The sequence below is a fragment of the Poecilia formosa genome, unplaced genomic scaffold (assembly GCF_000485575.1).
Source record: "Poecilia formosa unplaced genomic scaffold, Poecilia_formosa-5.1.2 Scaffold93, whole genome shotgun sequence".
Taxonomy (NCBI): Eukaryota; Metazoa; Chordata; class Actinopteri; order Cyprinodontiformes; family Poeciliidae; genus Poecilia; species Poecilia formosa.
The window spans coordinates 1433945-1458693 of NW_006800032.1; the positions used below are offsets into that span (position 1 = coordinate 1433945).

At 43.6% G+C, this 24749-nt stretch overlaps 1 protein-coding gene across 15 annotated transcripts in view; it reads left to right on the top strand.

The window, feature by feature from the left end:
- The window catches only part of auts2a (activator of transcription and developmental regulator AUTS2 a), a 335460-nt gene that overhangs the window by 290345 nt on the left and 20366 nt on the right, over nt 1-24749 (top strand). For 14 of the 15 annotated variants that reach the window (XM_016674296.1, XM_007557979.2, XM_007557978.2 and 11 more), the window contains one exon: nt 3656-3704. In XM_016674296.1, the coding sequence (XP_016529782.1) occupies nt 3656-3704 (49 nt within the window). Of the gene's footprint in view, nt 1-3655; nt 3705-20029; nt 20305-24749 lie in introns of those variants that run through there. The other variant, XM_007557985.2, reaches the window with a different exon arrangement.

Consider the following 24749-nt stretch of genomic DNA (forward strand, 5'->3'; position numbering starts at 1 on the left):
TTGATGGAGCTTGGAGGTCAGAATCATTTAAGCCAAGTTGACACTCCGCGCCCTCTGTAGATTTGCCACGCTGCTTTCTAAGTTGCATCAAAGATTCACAAACTCACCATAAAGCCTGAAGATTCTGTGGTTTCTAGACAGTGTGGCTCTAGTTAGAAACGCCGGTTTCCTCCACAATCCACAAACATGCATGATAGACTAATCAGGATGCATGTGTGTGTGTGTGAGAATGAAAGTTTAACTTGCCCACGTTATCTTGATTTGATGAATTTATGAACATTGTGATGATCCCTGAATGGCTGGCTTTAAATGTATGTTAGCAGACAAAAGTGTAGATTCCACCTGTGAGCAGCAGAAACTAAATACTGGGAATAATCAACCATTAAGAAATGTTTTTCAACCGTCCATCACAAAACTCCATCTACAGTTCAAGGTCTTTTCAACAATTACCTCACTGCCGCCGTGGCAGGGCAGATTCCAACCCTGGTAATCTGATTTGGCCCTGGCTCCCTATTTCCAGTGGAAACAACAGGGGCAAAAGAAAGACCCCCCTCATCCCCCCAGAAACGGTCCTGCTTCTTGTACTGGAATTACCTTGAGAAAAACCAAATCTCCAGGATTTGGCAAAGTTACCAAGTAATCACCAGCTCTCCAAGGCAGATCCGCGTCTGCTGTTTTCCGAGCTGGAGGTTTTTGTCACAGTGGGCCGGAGAGCTTAAATCTGGGGAAGGTTGAATGACTCAGAGGCTCTTGTATTTTCCCCGCTGACCTGCCTCCAGGCCACAGCACTGGGAGCCGATACAACTGGAAGACAGCGCCTGTGGGCTGCAAGGAGGTGGAAGCTGCTCATAAAGGAGCGTTTTGTTTTTCCTCCTCTCACGGTAGCAGCACCCTGCTGGGGAATTCATTAGCGGCTGACATCATCTCACTCTGTACGAAGTGAAAGAATATCTTTCTACCCCAGCTCTCCCCTCCCTCTCCACTCTCTCAGCCCCCCTCCTCTCACTCTCTCTCCTTCCTCCTCTCTCTCACTCTTTCTCTTTGCGTCCTTATGTACCTTTGGAGCGCTGCTGTCTCTCCTTTTGCGCGCCATATACGCAAAAGATCGCCGTGCGCCTTCAGCCACAGCTTTTCGGAAGCCCAGACACACGAGTGTGTTTATCCTCTGAAGGAGTGCTACTGAGGCTGGATCCGAGTCCGCCTGGAAATCAGGAAGTGGGAGGACCCGGGCCGCGCAGGCAGGCAGCAGGAGCAGCAGCCACTCACTGGATGAATGGGAGTTTGTCAGCTTCTTGGAAACGGATGGGGAGAGGCTGCTGTGCGCCCATGGTCGTAGGGAACCCTTTTTAGATAGAACACACAGCTTCAACTGGGCTTGTGAGGTTTTTTATTTTTTTTCTCTCCACCTCTTTGATTCGCCTCACCTCTGCTGAAGGGAACCGACCGTGCGCTTTGTTGGATCGCTTTGCTCCGCTCCCTTCTCTGCGCGCAGAGCCTCCCGGATCCTGATTGTTACCGCTCGCGGATACTTCCCGACAGGAGAATAAACGGGAACAGGCACGTTTAAAGGAAAAGAAGTCGGGAAGCGAAGGGTTATTATTATTATTTTTTTCGTCTCTGCCGAGCGGGAGGCATGGTTCCCTTTGTCCAAAAGGCGCAGTAGCTGAGAGCGGCTGTGGATTCCTCTTTTTTTCTTTCTTGGAAAGGCTCTGTATCCGTCGCTCTCTTTTCCTGCATGGCTGTGGTACGTTTTAAGGGAATAGACGTCGCCGCCTCCTGTGTGGATTATATTCTTTAAAAAGCAGAATGTGAAGCGGGACAAAGTAGAAAGCCTCACTTTTCTGCTTTTCGCTATTTTTCCCCAAAATCAAAGGTATGAGCGCTGTTTGTTTTTTTTTTCTTTCGCTTTTACCTGCGAATTATTGTCTGTTGATGGCCAAAAATGAGCTGTTTTTGTTTCCCGCAGCTTTAATTGTTTGCATCGAGATTATTATTTTTGTGTGTGTGTGTGTGTGTGAAATAACGCCTGACTCGTGATTAGGAATAAAGCAGGACAGTGCATGTGTTTGTTTTATTTGAATTTGGAGCAACACTTTGCAGCTGACGCCGCCTGAGCCGCAGCACAGTGCGCATCCAGCTGTCACTGGACGCAGCATCGCGCTGCACTCAGATCGGGTGTTTGACATTTTTCGCTTTAATCCCGCGGCGCATCTTCCCTCCCAGACAGTTATTAGAAATGCATTACATCCTCAGAATGAACTCGGGTCAGTTTTCCTCTCAGACGAAGCGTGCTCCTTCCGCTGCTGTCAATTCTCTCCAACTAGCTAATCTGTAACTTGGTTTTCCTGCGGCGTTTCGGTGTAGACACTGTTATTCTTTGCGCTTTTACAAACACGCAAAGCTTTTATTGTTTAATTCTGGTTTAAATCCCGTCTCTGCTCATTTCTCCCTGACACGCCGTCCCTGCTGGTGCTCAGCCGGGGAGCCGTGCGCGCGGATCGGCTTGTTTTGTCACGGGGCAACAGTGCCACCAAGTGGTGGGAATGGGAACTACAGCATGTTTGGTTTTCCTGGATGGGCTGAAAATGATTAAAAATCAAGCGTTATAGACGGTCTCATCCTGTGGAGTCGAGTAATTTAATTTGCTCTAAAACCGGGCTAAGTGTTTATTTCAACCAGATTTAGATTGATTCCCATTTCACCCTTTAACTCCCAATTTTAGCACTCAATCCTATATTTAGGAAAAAAAGAGAAAACTACAGGGACACAGCTTTCCAACTCTTCAAAACTGATTTTTTTTAGGGCACATTTATGCCTCAGCAAATACATTAACATTGTAATCTTGTTGTAATCTAATGCTGTTGTATTTGTTTTAGTATCACTGTTAAATGTTGCTAATCAATATCAAATATTGAAAAAGAAAATAGAATGAGTGAAAATGTCCAATTAAAATTATGTTAGCATCACAAAAAAAATGTATAATATGAAGTTTGATGTGTGTGACAGTGTATTTAGTTTGACGCCATTTTCAGTTATCAACAACAAAATAGAAACACACAAAAAAAATCACAAATCTTTTGAAATACATCGTCACAAGGACACAAAGACAGAAAAAACAAAACTAATTTTTTTTTTCTGATTCATTACACTGGAAAAATAAATGCACCAAACATGTGAAATACTGATATATTTGCAGGCAGTGCACTTTAAGTAATTAATTGAGTCAATTGTTAAATATTTGAGCACCTGTATACCACATATTTTGTACAAAAAATGTTTCATATACATTAAAGATGTATTTGCCACTAGGCTACAGCTGTTCTGCCTTAACAAGCCATGCAGTAATGTCTGCAGCAGGTTTGCTAACTGTTTACGTGGCACATAGAAGCCGATTAGAGGATGTTTCGATAAGAACTGATGAACGTCTTGAACAAATGTTAAATTTTTTTTTTTTGTGCAAAATTTTAGTCACTACCTGCAGTAAGTGCCGAGGGACAAGAGGAGGGATGATCCTGTGAAATGGGGTTCATCCCTGATGTTCCCTCTGAAGGAGCACGGCTCCACACAGGAAGAATAGATTTGAAGGTGTTAAGTTGGAGAAATGATTCTGTGCTTTACGTAATGTTTGTGTTAATTTCCTTCTTCTCTTTTCCAGGTTTCCGATGCCAGTTCAGAGAAATTTTTCAGCACAGCCACAGCTAAAGGTACAGACTCTCTCTCTTTTTTTTTTGTTTTCTTTAACTCCTTGTTATGAAATGTGTCTGCGGAGCTGCAGGTGCATCATCATCATCAACGTCATCGTCTTGCTGATATTGTTGAATATGGATTCTGAAAGTGTGCCGTGTTTTAGAGGGCAAAAATCAAAATCTGCCCATTTCTCTCAACTCTGGGTTTTCTTTTTCCTATTTATTAGATACACCAGAGCTGCAAATTGCTGCCATTTTAAATCTTTCAACACATTCCCAAACATCGTGGATTTAAAACATTTTTGAGTTTAATAAAAACCAGATTTAGGTTGGGAGCACATGCTTTGGTTCATAAATCAGGATAATCTTGGCATTCAATTTTGCGTGTTAGATTTGGCCACAATCAGAATTGGGAAGACAAACGTCACAGAAATTGGCCTGAAAAAGCCCAGTCTGAGCATCTCTACTTCACGAGGCTGTATTGTCACTTTAAACAGATGCCACACACGTAATCCAATTAAACCCAGGCTGCAGAGCTGAGCTGGGACGCAGGTTGACATTTTGACCCGTGGCTCTGACAGTTGTCATCCCATGAAATGCTGAAGCTGTGAAGAGTCTGAGGCCTGGCCCTGTATACGTGCTTGTCTTTGACGTTAGCGTGTAGCGGCTAACATTTAGCGACCGGGCGGCGTCGGCGGCCTTCAGTTGCAGACGGCGCAGGAAACGGGGAGCAGAGCGAGGGCAGGGGAAGCATATGTTTACGGTCTCAGTGTGCCAACACCACATGTGACCTCATTATCAAGTCACTAATTTGCTGTTAGAAGCAGCCCTATTTTCTCCGGCTCGCGGATAATTGTGGGGTGCCCCGCGTGAATGGACATTCCTCCGTAATGCGGGGGGGTCACCGTTTCAGGGCAGGAGGTGGGTGGGGGACACTCTGAAACCAGGGTCACGACCTCTCCACTGCTGTGGTTGGAAAGGGACCGATTGCCGATGATGGCGGACCTCCACGCTCATTTCCCACATTCTGGCGTCGGGTTCCCTTTGGTGCTTGATTTTTTTTTTTTTTTTTTTTTTTTTCGGCTCAATCACCGCCGCTGAACAGGGAGGTTTTCCTTTTGAACGTGCTCCTCTGGTGACTGATTTGGATCCCCTGAAAGGATTAAGACCTCTTTTGTACGGCCTAAACCAACAGAGGGCCACCCTCTCTACCCCCCTCTCTATGAAAGGACCTCAGTCGGGAAACAGTTCACAAAATCTGCTTTCTCCCTGCTCTGTGATAGACCGCTCTCCTGGCCTCCATTTGCATTTAAATATCCCTTCTTTTCTTCCCTTCCTACCACGGCCGTCTCCTCCCTCCTGCCGTATGCTAATGCGTGTCGAGTAAAAGAATCCAGGTGCACGAGGAGCAAAGAGCTCTGGTATTTTTATGGAGGCTGGTGTTGGGATTAAAAGAGTCGGGGAGGTTTTTGTTGGAAGGGATTACCAGCGCTCTAATGCAACCCAAACTCGGGATAAGCGGCAGCTCCAACAAAAATAGCGACAAAGAGTTCGTTTGCGGCGTGCTCAGTGTCAATATTTGCTCAAAGGCAGGTGCAAAAAGTCTCAGTTTGTTTGCTGGATTGAACTCTTTAAAAAGAAAAAATTGTATTTTGTTTGCTTATACAATAAAAAAAAAGTTTAAATCTCTCTAATCCTCATCATGGGAAAGTAAATAAGAGGAAAAGCAGCATCCAGACAAAGCTATTATAACAACTGACTGGTTTGGTGATTATTAGCAGTAATAACCTCCAAAGCAGCAGAACAGGTTGGTGAAGAAGTTAAATATCTGTCTTCTGTTAAAACCTCTGATTGGTGGGAGCCTAAAACGTATTTCAGATACAAAACATTACAGTAAAACCACCATGATTGGGACAAAGTACCATAACATAAGGCTCTCTAGATCGCTGGTATTTAGCTAAAGACTTTTTTTCCCTTTTGCTGTGAGACTGAAAATGAAAATGAGCCTGGAGTAACCAGAGGTGTGATGTGGTTCTCTAATCTTTCAACTTTCTCACCTGCTCCTCATTCTCTGCTGACCGTTTTTGCTCCTTCACTAATTTGCATGTTTGCATTTTTGGACCATTCATACCCGACGTTTCTGGGTAAAAAAAAAAACAAAAACAAAAAAAGATCAAACATTCCCCCAACATATTTCATTCACACATTCGAGATATTTTGTACCCACTTTTCGCACAGCTCAGTGTTTTGTTAGACTTTGTTATTCAAAATAACAAAGTTTGACTATAATAAATAATATCTACCAGTAGGATGGTTTTTAGACTCATTTCATGGAGATACACCAATCAGGTTTAGCCCAGCCAATTTCCCTTTTTCCACCAATTTTTAGTAATTCTGATTCTTCTTCCCATCTAAGTGCTATTATACATAAAAGACAGAAGATAAGCAACAGGGTCTTTGAGAGAGCAACAGAGGAAGGAAGGGATTACAAGATTATCCTCATTTATTGCATCAAAGCATGTGTCTAACCTTTATTCGCTCTGTACTCAAGTCGAGAAAGTTCAGTTATACCTGAAAATGGTGCATTCACTTAGTTTTTAATGAATAAAGGCAGAAAAAGATCAGATCAGATCTAAACCAGGGAAAGTTGTCAAATTCCTATTTGTGCCTCTGATTGATTGGAGCCATTTTGCTCTTTTGGGCGTTCAGAATGTGTCGCATTTCATCAGAGTCCAACGGTCCTAACATGGATCAGAGCTGCAATCAGTGAGGGCATGGTGCAAAGCAAACGTTAAAGCTGCAGTGTGTAACATTATAAAAAATATATGTTTTTTACATCTTTATTACTAAAACTATCATCACAGATTGTCTGTATGAGACAAATAATCTGTGAAACATCGAGCTCCTCTGCCTTCTTCCCAGTTCGAACTACTCGGTCAGAAACAACCAATCAGAGCCAGGAGGAGGGTGTTAGCGCTGTCAATCGCTCCCCCTCCCCCTCTGTTACACAGGCTGGTTCACCACAACACAGCCAGCTACAAATGCTAAGGCTCGTTAGCTGATGGCAGATAAACACCTTTCCTGGAACGATAAGCTGTTTCTCCACCATTTGCACATTGAGCAGCATACACAAGGGTGATTGACGGCGCTAAGACCCTCCTTCTGGCTCTGATTGGTTGTTTCTGACCGACCGATTGGTTGTTTCCGTAGTTAGTACTGGTAGTGCTGGGCGAAAGCAGAGGATCTCGAGTTTTCACAGATTATCTGTCTCATATTGTACTTGTCATAACATGGTGACAGTTTTAACAAATATGGGGAAAAAAACATAATTTTGTAAAAGTTACATACTGCAGCTTTAAAAAAATATATAGTATGAATTACATTAGTTTCCTGAGTTACGGAAATTTTGTCTATGTCCGTAACTCAGGAAAACTACAAAGTAAAATGATCTGACATGCAGGGCTTTACATAGATGAACATGTAGAATGGTTTGTTTACAAGTATTTTTCCCCGTCATTTTTCCCCTTCGCCATTCTTTCCTTTGGCGTTTTGGTTCTTTTGGGTCTGCCGTCTGCAGCAGGGTGTTTACACCGACTGTGCATCAGTTCATCAGTTCAGTCCTGATTTAAAGTATATTTGTGTAATCGCTCAGCACTCTTGTGTAAGGATGTGACGTTAACCTCAATCCACCCCCACACACATACACACAAACAATGGCGGTGCTGTGTACGTGGTGTGTTCCCAGCAGATAATCTAACTTGTTTTCCTCACATCTGCTCAGAAGTGCCGTCTAAAGTGGAGCCCATCAGCCTTCGAATGGCCTCTGTGTTTGTCCTCCTGCCTTCCTGCTCACTCCGGCTTCCCTTTGCCCAGGAATGGATTTCATTAGCTCCGAGTCATTAAATGTTATCTCTAATTACCACGGTTGTCGATGCACCTGCAGGTGTCAGCTAGCCAACCCTGATTCATTTACTCTGCCTGGGAGCGAGCGGCAGTCACAGAGTCTATCGGCCGCTGGAGAAATAAACAGCTATTCTGAAGACTGGGCCGCTCCCAAGCTGCCGTGGGTGCAATTCAGAGAGAGAGAACCTTGTTAGCGCGGTGAATGCCGTCCAGGGAGAAGATGGTGACTCTGACAAAGCAGCGCTGCACGTCACCTCAAAGGTCTGCCGACACGTCTAGCGGATGATTAAAGCCGTGTCGAAAAGGACAAAAATATCTTCCATCCGTCAATCCGCACGCTGTCAGAGGGACTGAGTCACCTGAGCTCACTCTGCAGTCTTCTGTCCGCTCCGTGTAGTCCAGCAACGGGATTAATGTAACAGGATGGAAATCAAAATGGTGTCCAGTGGGATTTATTTAAGTATGTGAAGCTTTTCCCGGCAGTGAGACGAAGAGGTTGCATAGATTATCTTAAAATGTGTGCATTATGAGTTTCTGAACATGGAAAATGAACCTCAAAAAACTTTAATTCAGGACATTCCAGTCCCAAAGAAGTGTGTGTATACACTGTAAAACACAACATCTTATCATGTATTTTTGGTCTAGTTTTTAGTGCAAATATCTTAGATAATTTTTAGTGCGAATATCAAGACTGAACTAATTTGTGCGTCGGATTTATGGGTGTACCAGAAATACAGAGATTGCATATAAAAAAAAATTATACAGAACTAAAAATGCTAATGTGTCAAAATCTATGTACTGGTACTGAATTAAGTGAAAATGATGCATTAATAGTTTGGCTCTAATGCAGATAGTTTTGTGAAGCAAAACTTTGTCATCCGTCGCTGTTAGTGGATGTCGCTTGTGCGTCGAATTTACGGGCGTACCAGAAACATTTAAATACAAAAGTTCTGGCCGGACCTTTGAATGTTAAAAAAAACAAAAAACAAAAGTGATGAATTGCATTAAAATCTACGTAATGAGTAAATTGAAATTAACGCACTGCTGCTCTGGCTCTAATACAGATCGTTTCTTGAAGCAAAAGTACGTCGTCCATTGCTTTTGCTTGCAGACGTTGCTTTTGCGCCGGATTTACGGCGTACCAGAATCGTAGAAGTACAAAATACACTCACAAATACATATATATGTACACACTACTACTTCTATTTAAAGCATTTGTAGAAAAGACCACAAAAATTGGTGAAAATGACAATCCGCAGGTCAGCTGGTAATGAAACCCGGGAATCAGCGTCCGCCAGGAAACGGCTGATCGATCCGGCTCTGGTAAGCACTCGTGCTGTGTCTTTTAAAAATTCATCTGGTAGATGTATCGCAGAGTGACGTCCCTCATGAGACGTCTCCTGCAGCAGCTGCGTCTTCGATGTGAGACGATGAAGAGTTGAGTGCGGGGGTGAATTAAAGTGCACGGCGCAGGGATTCCCAGTCCCCCCCACCCCACCGCCTCCAAACCTCCATATCAGCACAGGGCTGATTTCAGCATGCTTTACTGGAGTTAATGTGAAAATGAAGCTGCGCTGCAGTGAGACCTCGGGCTAACGCCGGTGTGAAGAGCGCCACTAGTGAAGTGTGTCAGGCTTGAGTATGCCTGTCACCGGGGGGAGAGAGTAATGTGCCATGTGGAAGGTGTAATTTGCAGCGATGATGGCATTGTTTAAAAAAAAAAAAAAAAAAAAATCATGGAAATGGAGAAGCAGAGGTGAACTTTTGTGGCACGTATCGGAGCTGAAGAGCTCCCTGGATCGTCGTAGAGAGCTCCGCTGGCAGCAAAATTGCCTGTGAGCGTATCACTCCCGCGTGGGAGGGAGCCGAGGGCTTGTTTTCCTCCCTTCCCTGAGAGGGAGGACCGCTGATAGAGCCGTGTGCGCTTCCAGGCTGCGGGGCCGCCACCTGCTGTAATCTCAAGTGATATAGAGAGCAACAATCACGCCACAAATCACCCTGGCAGCTTCCTAACTCACTCAGTGGACTGGAAAGAGAGGGCTGGCCTTTCGCAGCACCAGTGTTGGTTTACTGCCCCCCGGGCTCCCCGCTCTGCCCTCGCGCTGACCTCTGCCGTCTGTGTGGGTTTGAGTGTCGAGAAATCAAGGCTGCCTGTGGAACTTGACCGGATGCGCGGTGGAAAGACGACCCGACTGCTATTGGCCTTTTGTGCATTCAGGGGAAACGGCAGCAGTCAGAGACCGCCTCTGTGAGGTCACGGCGATGGAGCTGCTGGCATAATGTAATATTTTTACTGAATAAAGAAGCCTGATGGAAAGAAGAAGAGCTGCTTGGCTGGGCTTGTAGGAGAACTGAACAGAATCCAGCACTTTTGGGAGCTGCAGTGGAGCTGGGGTAGAACGTGCAATCCATGTACGGAGGCCTCAGTCCTCTACACGACAGTCACATGTTCGAGTCCTGACCCGTTGACCTTTGCCGCATGTCAATACACTGAGCCAAAAACATTCTTTAAAGTGGCAGTACTGTGTTAATTGGCTTTTTTGTTGTTTTACGTCAAGTTATAATGTTATTTCCTCATCAAAAACATACCTGAAAGGATACCTTGAGTCTTTCATGCATGTTTGAGAAACCCTTTAATCTCCCATGGCAACCATTAAACTGTACAAAATACCTGGTTAGACCTAGCTCCACCTTTGAGGCACAGCTCCTCCTCATAGCTGCAGTTTCCAAGCTGAGGTTCCAGCTCACAGAGCAGCTCTCCCTGTAACTCCCCCATTCAGCTCCTTCAGACTAGCTGGCAGCAATTAGCAGCTGCACTTTTTCTAAGCTCATTGTTCAAGCTACAACTCAGTGCAACGCTGGTAAAAATGTTGATTAAGGGTTAATAGAGGAGCGATGTTGTGATGACTTCCTGAAGGCGGAGTTTCAGAAAGAGCAGGAATTTTTAAAGAGACAGAGGCCCAATTTTAAGGCCTTAAGTTACAAAGTCTAATTTCTTTTAAGTCATATTTGATATATACAGCTTTTGTAACAACTGACGTTAACATAATTACTTGAGTAGGCTATAAAATGCCACTAAAACACAAACAAAAACTAGAATCCAGCCTTTTCTCCTGGGGAGGCTCAATATCATGTGTTGGTACTTCGTGCTTCGTCCCTCCTCCCTCCCCAGACTGGGGGGGGGCAACTATAGAGACAGAAGCTGTATTTCATGGCAGTGAGGGGTGGGGGGGGAGATCCTCTGCAGCCATACCTCATTGCTGACACAGCCAGACAAAGGTTAACAAATCAAGGGAAGCTCCGGCTGATTTACTGCCTCGCTGGCGCAAACAATAGACCCGGCCTCCACGGAAAAATGAAATAACTGCAACATTTTCCAGCTGTACGTGGTTCAAAATCACATCTAAAAGCCTGTATTGATTGCGGGTCATTACTCCGGCTTCTCTTGTTTGGTTTCAAAATGAATCTGGCTTACGGTTTTATGAGCCAACCCTTTTTTTTTTTTTCCCTCCCCCCAATACTTCTGCAGAGAAACATCTCTTATACAAATGTTTGGCTTGCTAAATGCAACCAGGAAGATGTACAAATTTCTGCTGAATATCTGAGGGAATGAATGAGTGCGTTTGGGAGAGCGGTCGGTGAGAGGGATGCTTTGAAAGGCTCTGCAGTGTGTGCCAGATTCCCTCTGTCCTCTCCTGCAGCACAAAGAGGTCGTTCAGAGTTTGTTCCCTCGGTCCCTGAGGTTAGAGACTAAGTAAATCCATCCATCTTAATGCACTTATTTCAGCACCAGGAGAGCTGCAGGGAGACTGTGTAAACACTCCTATATCCGACATGCCAGGCTAAACCCGAAGAGCCTGGAACCCATCAGGCCAAAATTAAAGGTCTACATCTCAAACACAAACATTTGAATGGGCTCAGCTCCAGAGATCAAAGTGAAAGGCCTTAGATTTCCTGCTGAAGCCCCCCTGTTTCCCTTCCTGCCCTCCGCCATGCTGAGAAACGTGGCTGTTTAGCAGCCAGCCAGGGCTGAATGGTGAGCAGCTTTATGCTGTGCGCACCTCTGTGGCAGACTCTGCAGCCGTCCAGGCAGAGCCCAAGGATTAATGGTAGTTTACTTTGAAATACGGATCGATTTCAGGGGAAATGTAACGAACCGTAAGAACAGAACTATCCTAATTTAGGTCCAACCTCGACAACTTTTTTGTTGGTGGGGGTGTTTCAAGTGATAGTTTGTGTTTTGTGTAACGGGGCTTTGATTGAAATTCGGATTAGCTAGCAGCTAATTCCAGTGGGAACAAAACTAAAGCCGAATTACCATCTTTTTATGTAATGTGGTAAAATTGAAAAATTAACTTTCTTTGGAGCTTTGCAACATGTTGCAAAGTTTGTCCCTCATCAAAAACTTATCTGGAGTGTTTCCATGGTTCCTATAAAATGGCACTATGTGTTTGGAAAATGCACGTATAGCCCCTTTAAAAATAACAGTAGTCTCAAAAATGTAGTTTTTCAAACCTTTACCTCTCTGTAACATTTTCATCAACTGCTGTTTACACAGAAGCTGCAGACTTTTTCACACCGGAAATGGAAGTAGGAGGCGGTGCACCACCAGTAATCTTCCTGTGTGAAACGTGCACCGAGAACTGATCATCTGAACCGTTTCCAGTCCAAAACAGCACCATCTTCAACCACAATATATAACATTTTTTACTCTACTTCGCACTAAGCCAAAAATAATCTTTATTTTATTTTAGCTGCCATGTTTTTTTTATTTGTGTTTTTTTTTTTTCCATGTCACCACCTCATGTGTTGACATGAAGATGCCTCCAACTAGAGAAAGTGAGGAAAGAGTTGGAGGTGTTGAAAGCAGCACTCTCCTTGCCCCAGGAGACGTCCCCTCCCCTTCACCAGCAGCATTCACTGATCCAATGTGGCATTAGCCAGTCTCCTGCCAACTGTGCAGCATTAACAGGGTCAAAGCACCAAACACACACACACACACACACACCAGGACTGAGCCATTCCCAGCTCGCTGTTGGTGCGTTCAGGCCAATTATGCCTGTATCGCTCTTTGGTCCCTGTGGCTAAGGTGACATTGCCAAAGAGCGAGAGAGAGCCGACCACCTTAATGAGGCCACATGGTACCTCGGAGGTGTGTGTGTGTGTGAATGCATAAGAGAAGGAGTGGCAGCCTGAAATGAGCCTTTTATTGTGAATCCGCCATGTGTGTCTGACAGCACTCTGTCGCTCCTCACGGCTCTTTCTGTCGGCCACCATGTTTTCTGCAAATATTAATAGTTCGACTGAATAACTTGAAGCATCTGAAGGACTGGAATTATCATGACAAATGGACTTAAGTCGTTTAACCTTTAAGAAAATGTTTGAAGTTTGACAATTAAAGTGAAGAACTCAGCTTTTCTAAGGTAACACATGAAGGTAGATAAAAAAAAAAAAGCAGCATAGAGAACAATGACTGAAATGATTGATCGGATCAATCCTGATGAATCAATTATTCAATCTTTTAGAATGTTTAATTCATTGTTAACTGGAGTATGCAGCCTGAAATTGGTGAAAGAACAATATTTTTGAGAGTAGTAATTAAGCCAAAACTGTATAAAAAATATATAAAATTAGCATTTAACATTTAAAATAAACATTGTCTGTAAATTCTACCCAGCACTCCTCAAGTGGCACAGTTTTAGTTACACTTGGGTCAAATTCTGCAAAAATAATAAATAAGACTAAACCCATTATACTATCCATTTGTCAATCGGTTAATTGAAGAAATAAGGTCAGCCCTACACGGTGTTGATGTTAAGTCTAGCAGGAAGAGCTGACTTTTTCACATGTTGATTTTAGAAGTAATTTTTTTAAGCTCCACCTGCATCGACCTGCTACAAATGATGCAGGTCGAATTTTTGTAGCGTTGCCTTTGGAATGATGCTCAATTCTCATCTCCCTCCACTGCTTGGTCTGGGATTTCTCCCCATTGAAGTGGATTTCTCAGGTAGATTTTCAACTATGGCCAATCAGCAAAAAGAAGGAGAAGTTGTGAACAATGATGTTGATTTTCTTCGCTGTTTTAGAACTGGGTAAAATTGCTAACCACAGCATTTGTTTCTCAACAGCCAAGGCTGCGATTTTTTGTTGTTGTTCTGACCATTTTGTACCCGACTCTTTTTTGGGTGCAATGAGGACATAACATTGGTGTACCACACTAACTCTGCATTAAGTTGCACCAAACTCTACACCAAACCTTACAACTCGCATAAAACTGCATCATCCAAAAATAAACATAACTGGTTCAAAGACAATAACAGCGGCAAACCCAGATGGTTGTAGCAAACATCCAGGCAGTATCAGTTCAAATCCATACCAAATGTTTTAGCAGACCTTCCAGCAGCAGATGCCCACACTTTTCCATTTGTGATCACCTCACACTGCAGAAATCCCCAGGTTTGAACATCATTAGAGCCATGCTATGAAGTCTGCTCTCTGCTGCATGTTAGCAGGCTAATTAGAGCAGCTCCATGTGACCCAGCTGCAGATGGTCCTCACTACTGATCTGAACAGCATTACCATCATTTACAACAATCTTATGTTGTAAATAAACCATACATTGACATCCTGTGCCTGTAATAAGTTTGTGACACTTAATGTTTATTGCAGAACTAAAGTTTCTTCCACTGAAGCAATCTCATTATTTGGAGTCTGTGTTTACTGTGGACATAAGTATCACACATAGCATAACTTCCCAATACAAACCTACTCAATAAATTTAAACATTGCTGCAAAGTATATTGATTTCAGGAACTTTATAACTAAGTGAAACATTTTATATAGATAATTTACAAACAGATGGATATTTGAAAGACTTTATTTCTGTTATTTATGATGATTTTTTAATGACATAAATAGCATAATAATTTGAAAGTTATTTAGGGACTTATAATCGGACAAGCGACACTCGTCGGAACATATATATTGTAATTTAATGAATATGCCTGTACAGCAATTAGTTCACAGATATGCACATATATACGTATGTAAATATTTCCCTAAAACATAACAGTGATTTCATTGTTATTGCATTCCTAGCACAAAGCAGCACTCCCCCTTCCAATCCAGCGGCGCTGTCTGTTTGTTGTAAGGGAAGATGTCAGGTGGAGGGCTTTTCCTGCTCACTCCTCTGATGCCAGAAGAAAGCAGTGAAAGTCTAAAGACAGAAAAGCTCAGACAGAGCAAGAGCACAGAGACTCTGATCAGGATTGATGAAAGCACGGCTTTAATTGCTCCCACTAGAAAAGAGGTTAGCTTTTTTTTTTTTCTTCCCCCTTCTCGCCCCTTCTCTGATTCTCATAAATATGCAGTGAAGAAATAAAGCCCTGATGAGCCTCGGGGCAGATTAGAGACGGCTGCAGAGCAGGATCGTGGTTTGTTAGCAGAACTCTGTAGATCCCTCGCATGTGTTTCTGCCCAGCACACACACACACACACACACAGAGAGAGAGAGAGAGAGGCATGGCTTTCATCCCGCTCAACCCACATTTCATTATTTGGCCACAGACTACTGTCTCTGCTCAATCAGCCATTAGGTGTGCTGGGAAGCTGTAGCTGGCAGAGCGCGGCTCAACATCCCCCCCTTGCGTCGGGTTTGCTCTTGTCACCACCCCACCCCACCTTGAGCAGATTGGCTGGAGACGACATGTTTAAATTGTGGTGGGTGTTTTGCGTGTGTGAGTGTGTAAAGTTAGAGCATGTATCCTGGAAAAGAATCGTTAAAGCATGTGTATTTGATCTAAACAAAGCAGAATTTTCCATTTTATCACCATCTTTTTCGTTCGTCGTCACAGGCTTTTGGCATCCGTTCTTAGAAGCCTGCCCAGATCTATCAACATCCCTCAGACTGTCACCATCTGTTACAGATTAGGATGCTTCTGGAGGGAGCTATTTGATTTCAGAGCTCTAGCATCCCCTCCTTCTTCCACGTGTCAGATTTTACTGTAAACAGTGTCAAACAAAAAACCAAAATCCCAAAAGTGGAAGGCCGGGAGTGGGGGGGAGATTGTTGCTTCAGCATGGACGGCACGTCTGGTTTAGCTCTCAACTTGCTCAGATTGGGTGGGCGGGTTATGCCGGGCCGTTTAGAGGCAAATCTAGGAAGTCATGTTCTCTAAAGCCGGAGCTCAAACAGTTTGCCGAGCGCCGTTGTGATGCATGAATCCCCCCTGGCTGCATTTGACACTAGCTAGCCTTTCTGAGCCTGTGTCTTCACCGAGGAGGCCGCGAACAGAGCCCGCATTGTCCCCCCCCCCAAACCAAAGTAACCCAAGCTCAGGGTTGCCTCTGCCCAAAGGGGGATATCAAGTTGTTCTCTCCCCACCAACACCGCAATCCAAGCTTAAGCTCCAGGGCTTTAAGAGGGAGCAGAGAGGCAGCTGACTGTTTGGACGACGGCGCAGTTCAAATAAACAGCTCAAATCCCCCCACCAACACCAGCCCTCCCTCGCCAAGTCCCACAGCCGTAGCTCATCGCCGTGGAGCCTGCCAACAGCTCTCAGTGTGTTTGTGGTGTTCTGCTGAAAAGCCTAGTTGATGTGGCCGTTCGGATGGTTTCTTGAGAGAGCAGCCCGTGAGTGCCAGACAGGACAGTGAGAGCTCGGTGCGTGCTCGCCCTTATCGAGCGGCGCTTTCGTCGCCACCTCGACGACGGCGTACGCAGCAGCTCTGAGAAGCAAAAGCTGCTCAGAGAAGAGATGAGTAGTAGAACCTTGGGTTCAGCCCACCTCCCTCCCCGAGAGTCTCACTAATCTGGCTGCAGCGTAACCCGAGCGGGGAAGGGGGTAATGAGACGGCACTTGACAAACATGCACGTAGACACACTGGCTGCCTCTGTAATGTCAGCGAGGGTTTAGGAAGAGAAAGGCCTACATGCAAATTGATACTTGGCCAGATTTGCAGCCATTCGATCCTCGCGTCCGAGCTATTACCCCCTGAGGAATGGGTTTTTCTGAAATCGTTTTAACATCGAGTACAAGCTGCGTTGAACCCGATCTGCGGAGGCTGCCTGTTGGCGCTGGTACAGATGTGTGTAAAACCAGCTGGCCCATCTGAGAGTGGAAAAGAAAGAGGCCCAGATTGATGACACTCTGGGGACAGATTTCTCTTTCCAACCCCTCCGTCTCTCGCGCTCCCCAGTTGGAAGGATGATGCTGTGGATGTGTGATCTCTCTGGTTCTAGGTACAGAGGTGACAAGTGGTAGAATAAGACGAGCAGAAAGATTATTTACTTAAGTCAGTTGATTTCATGGATAATCAAACGTTTGGTTTTTGATGATACCATTTTTGGAAAATTGTATAAAATCTAACGCTTATATTTTGGCATAAAATCTGATGTTGTTTTGACCTCTGTCTCTTCCACTGATCATGACGGTCAGAGATCAAATCCATCGTCTTTCTGCTCTGGTTTCTAACCAAAGACTTTAAAAAGGTGTGGCTAAAACAAATTATGTTGACAAGCAGCTGTTGCTTGTCAACAAGTGTCAGTGTCATCCTGGTCATGTTGCTGTGGAATATCATTTTTCCTGGCCGGAAACTGAGCTGTTAGTATGTCATGACATGACAGTCATGAGGCTGTCATACAGCAAACGTTTGTGGACAGAAGCCTATTGCAATTTGTCTCAATCCTGACTCTGGGATGGGGCGTCCCGTGGCGTAGTGGGTGGAACGCTGCCTCTTTCACAGATATCTTGGGTTTACCTTTACTGCATGTCTTCCCCCCTTCTCTCTCCTCTCTTTCCTGTCTATTTACTGTCGGAAAAATTGGAAAAAGGCCACTTTCGCCAGCCAAAAACAGATTATAGAAAAAAGGAGGAAAAATACCTATTTTAGATGGCATTTTTCTTGAGAATAAAGTATTTTGGACCTGAATTTAGGCACTTATTCAAAGTTTCAAAGCAGGTCTGTTTTCACTGAGTTTGACGAGACTATACAGATGTGGGTGGGGAGCAAAGGGGTGGCTGTTTGTAACTAGCTGTGGGTTTTTATGAGCATGTGGCTGTAATTGAGACTAGGCAGTTGTGTGTTTGAAGCCTGTTGGTTCTGCTAACGACTGGCTGTTGTTTCACCAGGCTGCCAGAATGACTGACTAGAAACACGTGTTGCAGCCCCAGTCGGTGCGTGGCGAAACGCTTGGCTTCAGCTCACACACTTCTGAAAACTCCTTTACTCCAGAAAGTCCAGTTGCTGTTTTCAGGATGTCTTTACTTTCATCCTGTGATGACTTTACCTCATGCATGGATTAAGAGGGTACTTTAATCTGTGTGTTACTTTAACTACATGAACATGCCTATAATGTGTTTGTAGAGCAGCTTTAGCACAAATTTAATGGAGAAAGAGGAGCTGGGCAAGGACAGAAAAGTTGGACGCAGTTGCAGTTATGGCAGGCGTATTTCACTACCTTTGGATAAAACTGTGTACCACATTCATATGAACTCTGAATGTCAAAAAAAGTTTACAGAGAACAAAAATATACAGTTTTGTAACAACAGTTCATTGACTAGATCAGAAACTAATCAGAATATATTGTCAAAACTTTCCTGAATATAATGTAATTACAGATATAGACATTAATGAAAGCTATCATTTTTACATTGTACTTAAATGGAACAGTAATATGTTTAGTTATGAGGTGAATTATAAAGATGCGCCAGAAATTGTTTTCTGGACAATTTCAGAGCTCCGGTTTTTGTAAACCTTGATTAAACAGATTCCAATTTTTCTTTCGAACTATGAGAAAATATAAGAACATTCAAAAAAATTTATACAGCCTTTCTGTCCTGATCAGTTATGAATCATTTAATCAATAAAAATGATTACATAATTCATTTATTGAGCTGTCCTTAGCATTCTTTATTAGCAGTTAGCATGGCTAGCTTTTTTAATTAAATGTATGGATTCTAGAAGTTACACATTCTTACTTTAGCTCAAATAGTGCTATCAACTGGGCTGCACAATATTAGAAATTTATTAGAAAATCTTGCAATGCCAATAAGGTTGGTAAATATGGTGACAACGATATCAAACCCGATATCTGCCTTTTTTCTTCATTCCTCTCTTTCTCATCTGTGCTTTCACCTCTCTGTGACCGTTAGCATGTTGGGTAACGTCATTAGTGTCCATTGTGAGCATCTGCTGCCAGGAGACTTTGACCAGCTGGCTATATGTTGCATTAATATGTAAAAATGCGAGTTCAGTCTCCTGAGTGCTATTGCTAGTATTGTCTTTCAAAATTGCTAAACATGCTAAACAATAACATAACCATAGCAACTAATTTTATTGCAAGTTGATGGTTTACATTACATTTCATAGGGATGCACCAATGTGAACATTTGGGCTGATATCAATATCAGATGTTAATGTTACTGTTACGGCAGATAACTGATATTTATTAATTAGATAGATAGATAGATAGATAGATAGATAGATAGATAGATAGATAGATAGATAGAATTCCCTAACCATTCAACATGACCACACTATTGCCTCTCTGCTTCAGGTAAACAAATCTTTAGCTGCATCACCATCACTGTTACTGTACATAACTAAATACCATCCCTCTCCTGAAAGACAAACACAAATTGTTCTGAGATGCAAATAAACATCAGCTATTAATTTCAGCATATTTTTACTTGCCAATACGCTAAAATATAATTAACGTCTGATACCGGCCGATGACGATGTTGACGCTGATATATCAAATATCGTGCATCCTTAATATTTTAAGTGTGTTTCGTTACAATGGGAACAGGCTCGTTGACTAAGCGAAACACAGAAGGACTCTATGATATCTTTATTTTGGGAGAAGTCGTCTCTCCTCGCTATCAGTGACACGAGACCAGGAGACGGCTCCCATCTGCTGGCTAATGTACAAAGTGACATGTTGGGGGTTAAATGGTCTGGTCTGCTCCACAGCTGCCTTGTCTTTCAGGGCAGCTTTACACCACTCTGACAGGGTTTGTGTGTACTGACCCATTGCTGTGAGCTGGATGGATCTCACACATTACATGCTGCTGTTATTTCAAAGCCTCAGTGAGCCTGGACATGACAGCCAAACCTGTAGAGACTCTGTCAGCCGCCAGCTCCAAGCATCCCCCCCCCCAAGAGCTGCTCTGAGCAGACCCCTGCTGGGAGATGTCTGGTCAGCTTTCCACCCCGGCCCCTCCGCCGGTCACCTGTGCCAGCATGCCCATCATCAAGTCCCTGTCCCAGCTCTTCTCCATTTACACTCCCTCCAGCCTGACCTCACACCCTAAGGGATATATAAAGATTTGTTCTCAAAAAGGACAGCTAGAAATGGGACACCTCTGATCCTACAGCTACATTCTCATGTCCACGAAAAGACGGCGTTGTTGGGGGTGGGGGGTGGCATGATTTCGGGAAAGGTGATCAAACATTAAGGCCCTAAGAGAATGCCTGAGGTGACGAGAGTCTCCTTGTGGTGTTGGGGTCCGAAGCTAACAGTGAGGATGAGAAACAGAGGCTGTTAGGAGCCATTACAGGAACAGCTGTAATCAGAGCCACTGTGGGTGGAAGAATATGTTCGCCGCGGCTCTCTGTTAGCAAATGCGTTCTTTATGACTCGAGAGAGCGGAGACAAAAGAGCGTTCCGTCTTACCAGACAGTATGAATGGAGCACAGATGGATACTAGCAAAGGTAGGAGGCAGAACAGAGCAAGTTTCTCTCCCTTTTCTTTCTGCTCCTTTCTGTCACTCGCACATTTTCCTCCACTCTGTGGCCCTTTCACTCTGTCATACAGAAAATGTGTGTAAGTGCTTGTTCTTTGTGGTCTGGCAGCTGCTCTTCTACGGCTTTTACATTTGTCAGGGAAGCTCAGAACATTCAGTGGCTTATGGAGACCAATTACCCAAAATTGCAGCCATTTCACGGAGGATAACACTCCCAGACGGTGTATCTACCTCAAGTCATGCATTTGTGCGTTGGTTAACCACCCACTCTGTGCTCCGTGACATCACAGCATTTACAGGCGCTATTTTTACATGGATGTGCACTTGCTTCGGCTTCCCAGCTTGTTATACAAAATTCATAACCTAAATGAGAAAGGCATGAAATATAAATGTTGAGAGTGTAAGCCTTACCCCTCCCCACTCCTCTTCCCCCATGCTTTTGGCCTTTTGAGCAATCACAGCTTGTTAAAGCAGCAGTTTGTGTTACCGCCAGGCGATATCAACATGCTGTGGTATTCTCGCTGAAAAACTACACATGTCACGCTCTCGCAGCCAGAGTGGTTGCTCTACTCGACTACCACATCCCTCCCATAACGCCAACTTTATTTCTGTTTAGCTTTCCACTCTCCTTACCTAACCACCCCTGGGAGTCGCTAATAAAACAGCTCCAGTCTAAGACCCTCCACATGGCAGGATGTCCAGGCTGTGTAACCCTGCACCCCCCTTGGCTCTAGCTGTCGAGAGCTGCTGACATGACATAGTCTGAAGCCTGCGCCCCCAAGAACCCTGAACTCCGATTTGGAAATGGACGGACTGCATGTTTCGAATGACTCCTCGCCGAGGGGTTCTCTGATACTCTAGAGATGAGGGAGAAGTGTTGCTAAAGGTGATGTTGCTACTCTTTTAAACTTAAAGGTGTTAATGTCTTTGGAGCTGAAGAGGAAAGGGATAAGGAGCTAATAAATTGGATATTCTCTCAGGGCTTTGGCTAGGCGAGCACAGGGAAAGCTTCCAGATAAAGTTACCGGCCAAGAACTGCAGTTCCTCAATTATATCACGGGCTCACAGTGGGCTTGTACTTTCCTACTTTACATTAGCATTTACGTAAATATTTTGTTAGCTAGTCGCTTTCAGCACAGCTGGTCAAGTGAGACGAGGCTGGTTTCTCAGCAAAATCCCATGTGGCGTCTTTACAGAGAACAGAGACACACACATACTTTGGACTTATGAGGAAATACATTTCTGCATTATTTCTATTATTTCTCATGTTATCTCATTGCTACAGTTCCATCAAATATGGTTTCTAACACACTAATGACCTTTCTGCAGAAATACTGCTGCAGTTTCTTTAGTCGGTAAGCATTCTCTAAAGATCTTGTTGCTACACAGAAGAGCAAAAAATACCCAATAGTGTCATGTATGTGGCATGGAGGCTCATATTTCCCATAAATAATAGCAAACATTTAAAATTTGTAATAATTATTCAGATTTTTATAGCACTTTTTCAGACACTAACACGTGTCGGAGCAGGAGTTGTAGTTTTTTGCTCTTATGTATACTTATCTCGCTTAAAACTCTGCTGCAAAAAAATTGCTTACAATAAACAAGAGGAGCAGGTTATACTGGACAGTATTTATGCAATCTGAGCATAGTGAAGCATTTTAAGCGAACACGACTTTTCTTTTCAAATAAATGCAATGAAATCATGTTTTACTCTTTGTTTACATTTTGAATGTAAATACTCTGGTCCTGTAAAAGCACAGTAACTGTGTGTTTATGATAGTGCAAGGATCTAACATTGGCCTGCGTCTAGAACAGATGAATCTTAGGAAATCTGAGTGTTGTTAGAAACGTAAACGTCAGTAATTCAGTTCAAAAAGTGCAGAGTTATATATTTCAAGCATTTATTTTAATTTGGTAATAGTTTGGCAATTAATAATGCAATAATGCATTCATCTGATGAAAATGTAAAGGCAATTTGTAAGAAAAGTTTTAGTACATTTATGCTTTGGCCAAATGGGGAAGAGTGCTTACTTACCAATGTGACACATCCTAAAGAAGCTGGCTGTTCACAAAAAGACCTAAACATATTCATGGGCAGTTGAGCAAAAGGAAAATGTTTTGCAGAGTGTAGCTGTGGACTAAACTGCTGCATTCCCAGTGTCTTTTAGCTCCTTTATCCCACATTTACTTTCATCACCTCTTATGCAACAGTAGCAGCCTTGGCTGATGTTGGGAAGAGACAAACTTCCGCCTTAGACCTCACCGAATCGGTCCACTTGCATTTTGGCCCAAAATGTAAAGAAGATGATCCTGTATTTTTGAGGACAACGTCATGAATACAGGTTGCAAAGTTTATTGTGAAACGTTCCGATCAGCTCAGGAGTGCTCAACTAAAGTTGCATTAGCTGAAGGAAACTTCACAGCAATCCTGTGTGTGTGCGCCTAATAAGCTGGGCACATTTCTGCAAACAGTGGTACAAACATATGTTGGGGATAGCCGAGCAGGCTGCGTTGCGTATTGTCTATCTTGGCAAGCTGTGACAGAAAGCGGTGGCGTGCCGTTTATTGTTTTCTTCTGTGTGGGAGTTCTGTTAAAGACGTCTGCCATTAATGCAACTGCAGGCTTCATTAGGAAGGAACAGGAGCACAGTACCTCATCAAGGAGCTCTGGGGGAACAAACATGAGCTATATAAACCTCTCCCGAGGTCACACAACCATCTACACTTGCTGCTCAATTACAACCCTAATGTTGTCGTCAGACAAAATATGGAGGAAGAGGACGAGCAGATTTCAGAAGTGCTTTCTCCCCTCAGAAGCTGAATTGTTTTCATGCTGAAGCTTGAGGACAAAACGTCTTTAAGCATTCTGCAATATTAGAGACAATAAAACCATCCAGCCAGATTTTATGGAACCAGTTTCTGAAAGCCCAGCACAGAGGGGAGTCCTGATTGTAATTACTGTTTACCGAGACACACCGATGCAACATGAATTCTTATTCGGTGCGGCGGATATTTAAATTGATTCAACCTGAGCAAACCGTGTGTGTCTGTTTCTCAGCTTCCTGCAGGATGTGTGTGTGTGTGTGGAGAGGAGACAGTGCAGCCTCCTCAAGGCCGCCCGTTGTTTATTTGCTTTAAATCCTGCTACACTTGGTATAAGCAAAAATGAATCAGTCCAGGATCAATATTATATCTGAGGGGTATGGGCCGGATTCTGCTGATGCTCACCAAAAAGGAAGTGAGAAGGGAGAATCGCAGAGATGTTTCTTGTGACAGTGAACAATTGGACCTTTGGAGGTTTCTGACAGCTGTGACGGACAGCTCTGAGGTCTATAGATGTCAGCACTTTCTTTTTAAAAGGCATTTTTACGCTGTACTAGATTACTGTCTGGCAACCTGGAGGTGTTATTTTCCCTTCGCTTTCGTTTTGGCTGAAGGAAACAGAAGTTACACTGACATGCTAGTTATGCTAAATGAATTGGTAACATCCATATCCTGTATGTTAGATGCTGCCTGTTTCATACAATCAGTGATACCTGCTACATATATTTGATGGTTACTTACTGAGTGAATTACAGTGGACCCCCACCTGTTTTCTGTCCAGGATTCATGGATTCACCCATTTGCAGATTTTTCTATGGAAATTAACGCCAAAAATTAGCCTATTTGTGGGTTATTTCTGAAATATTGAATAGAAAATGCAGCTGGGGAAGCTGAAAAACCTTTGGACAATGCTGCTTGACTTGCTATTGGCTGGCATTTGCAAAGCAACCAATCCAGGAGCGTCATTCATTTTCCTTGACACCGATTGGCTGTACAACCAGAAGTGACGATAAGGAACACTGTAAACATTAGCTTCTGTGGTACATTTGATGTTTGAACCAAATGTAACTGAATAGTTAATTGCAAATGGCTAGCTACCACTAAAACCAGGGGTCCACTGTACTGTCAATCCTTTACCTTGCTGTTTAAACATGGTTGAAAAAGGGAAACATGTCTTTAATTCTCAGCTTTAATATCCCCAAAAACCAAAAGACTGAAGCAGGGTGTGAAAACCTTTACCAGTTAGGAATGTAAGTTGGAGCCAGGTGGTGCTAATTAGATACATTGATTAACTGAATATCAAGCATTAGCCTCACTTTTGCCTTTCTACAAAATTCCGCTCAATTCTCATTTCCCTTCAGTGTTCTGTCTGGGATTTGCCCCATTGAGCTCGATTTCTCAGGATGCATTTCATCCTGGCCAATCAGCGAAAAGGAGGAGTTGTGAAGGGTGATGTTGAGTTCCTGCGCTGTTTTTTGAATTGCGCTCTTAGTTCAGTTGCTCGTTTAGTTGTAGCATGGCAATGGCAGCGGAGGACCTGAACGAAGCCATTCAGTCCGTGTTAGCCACGTTTCCAAATATTGAGCA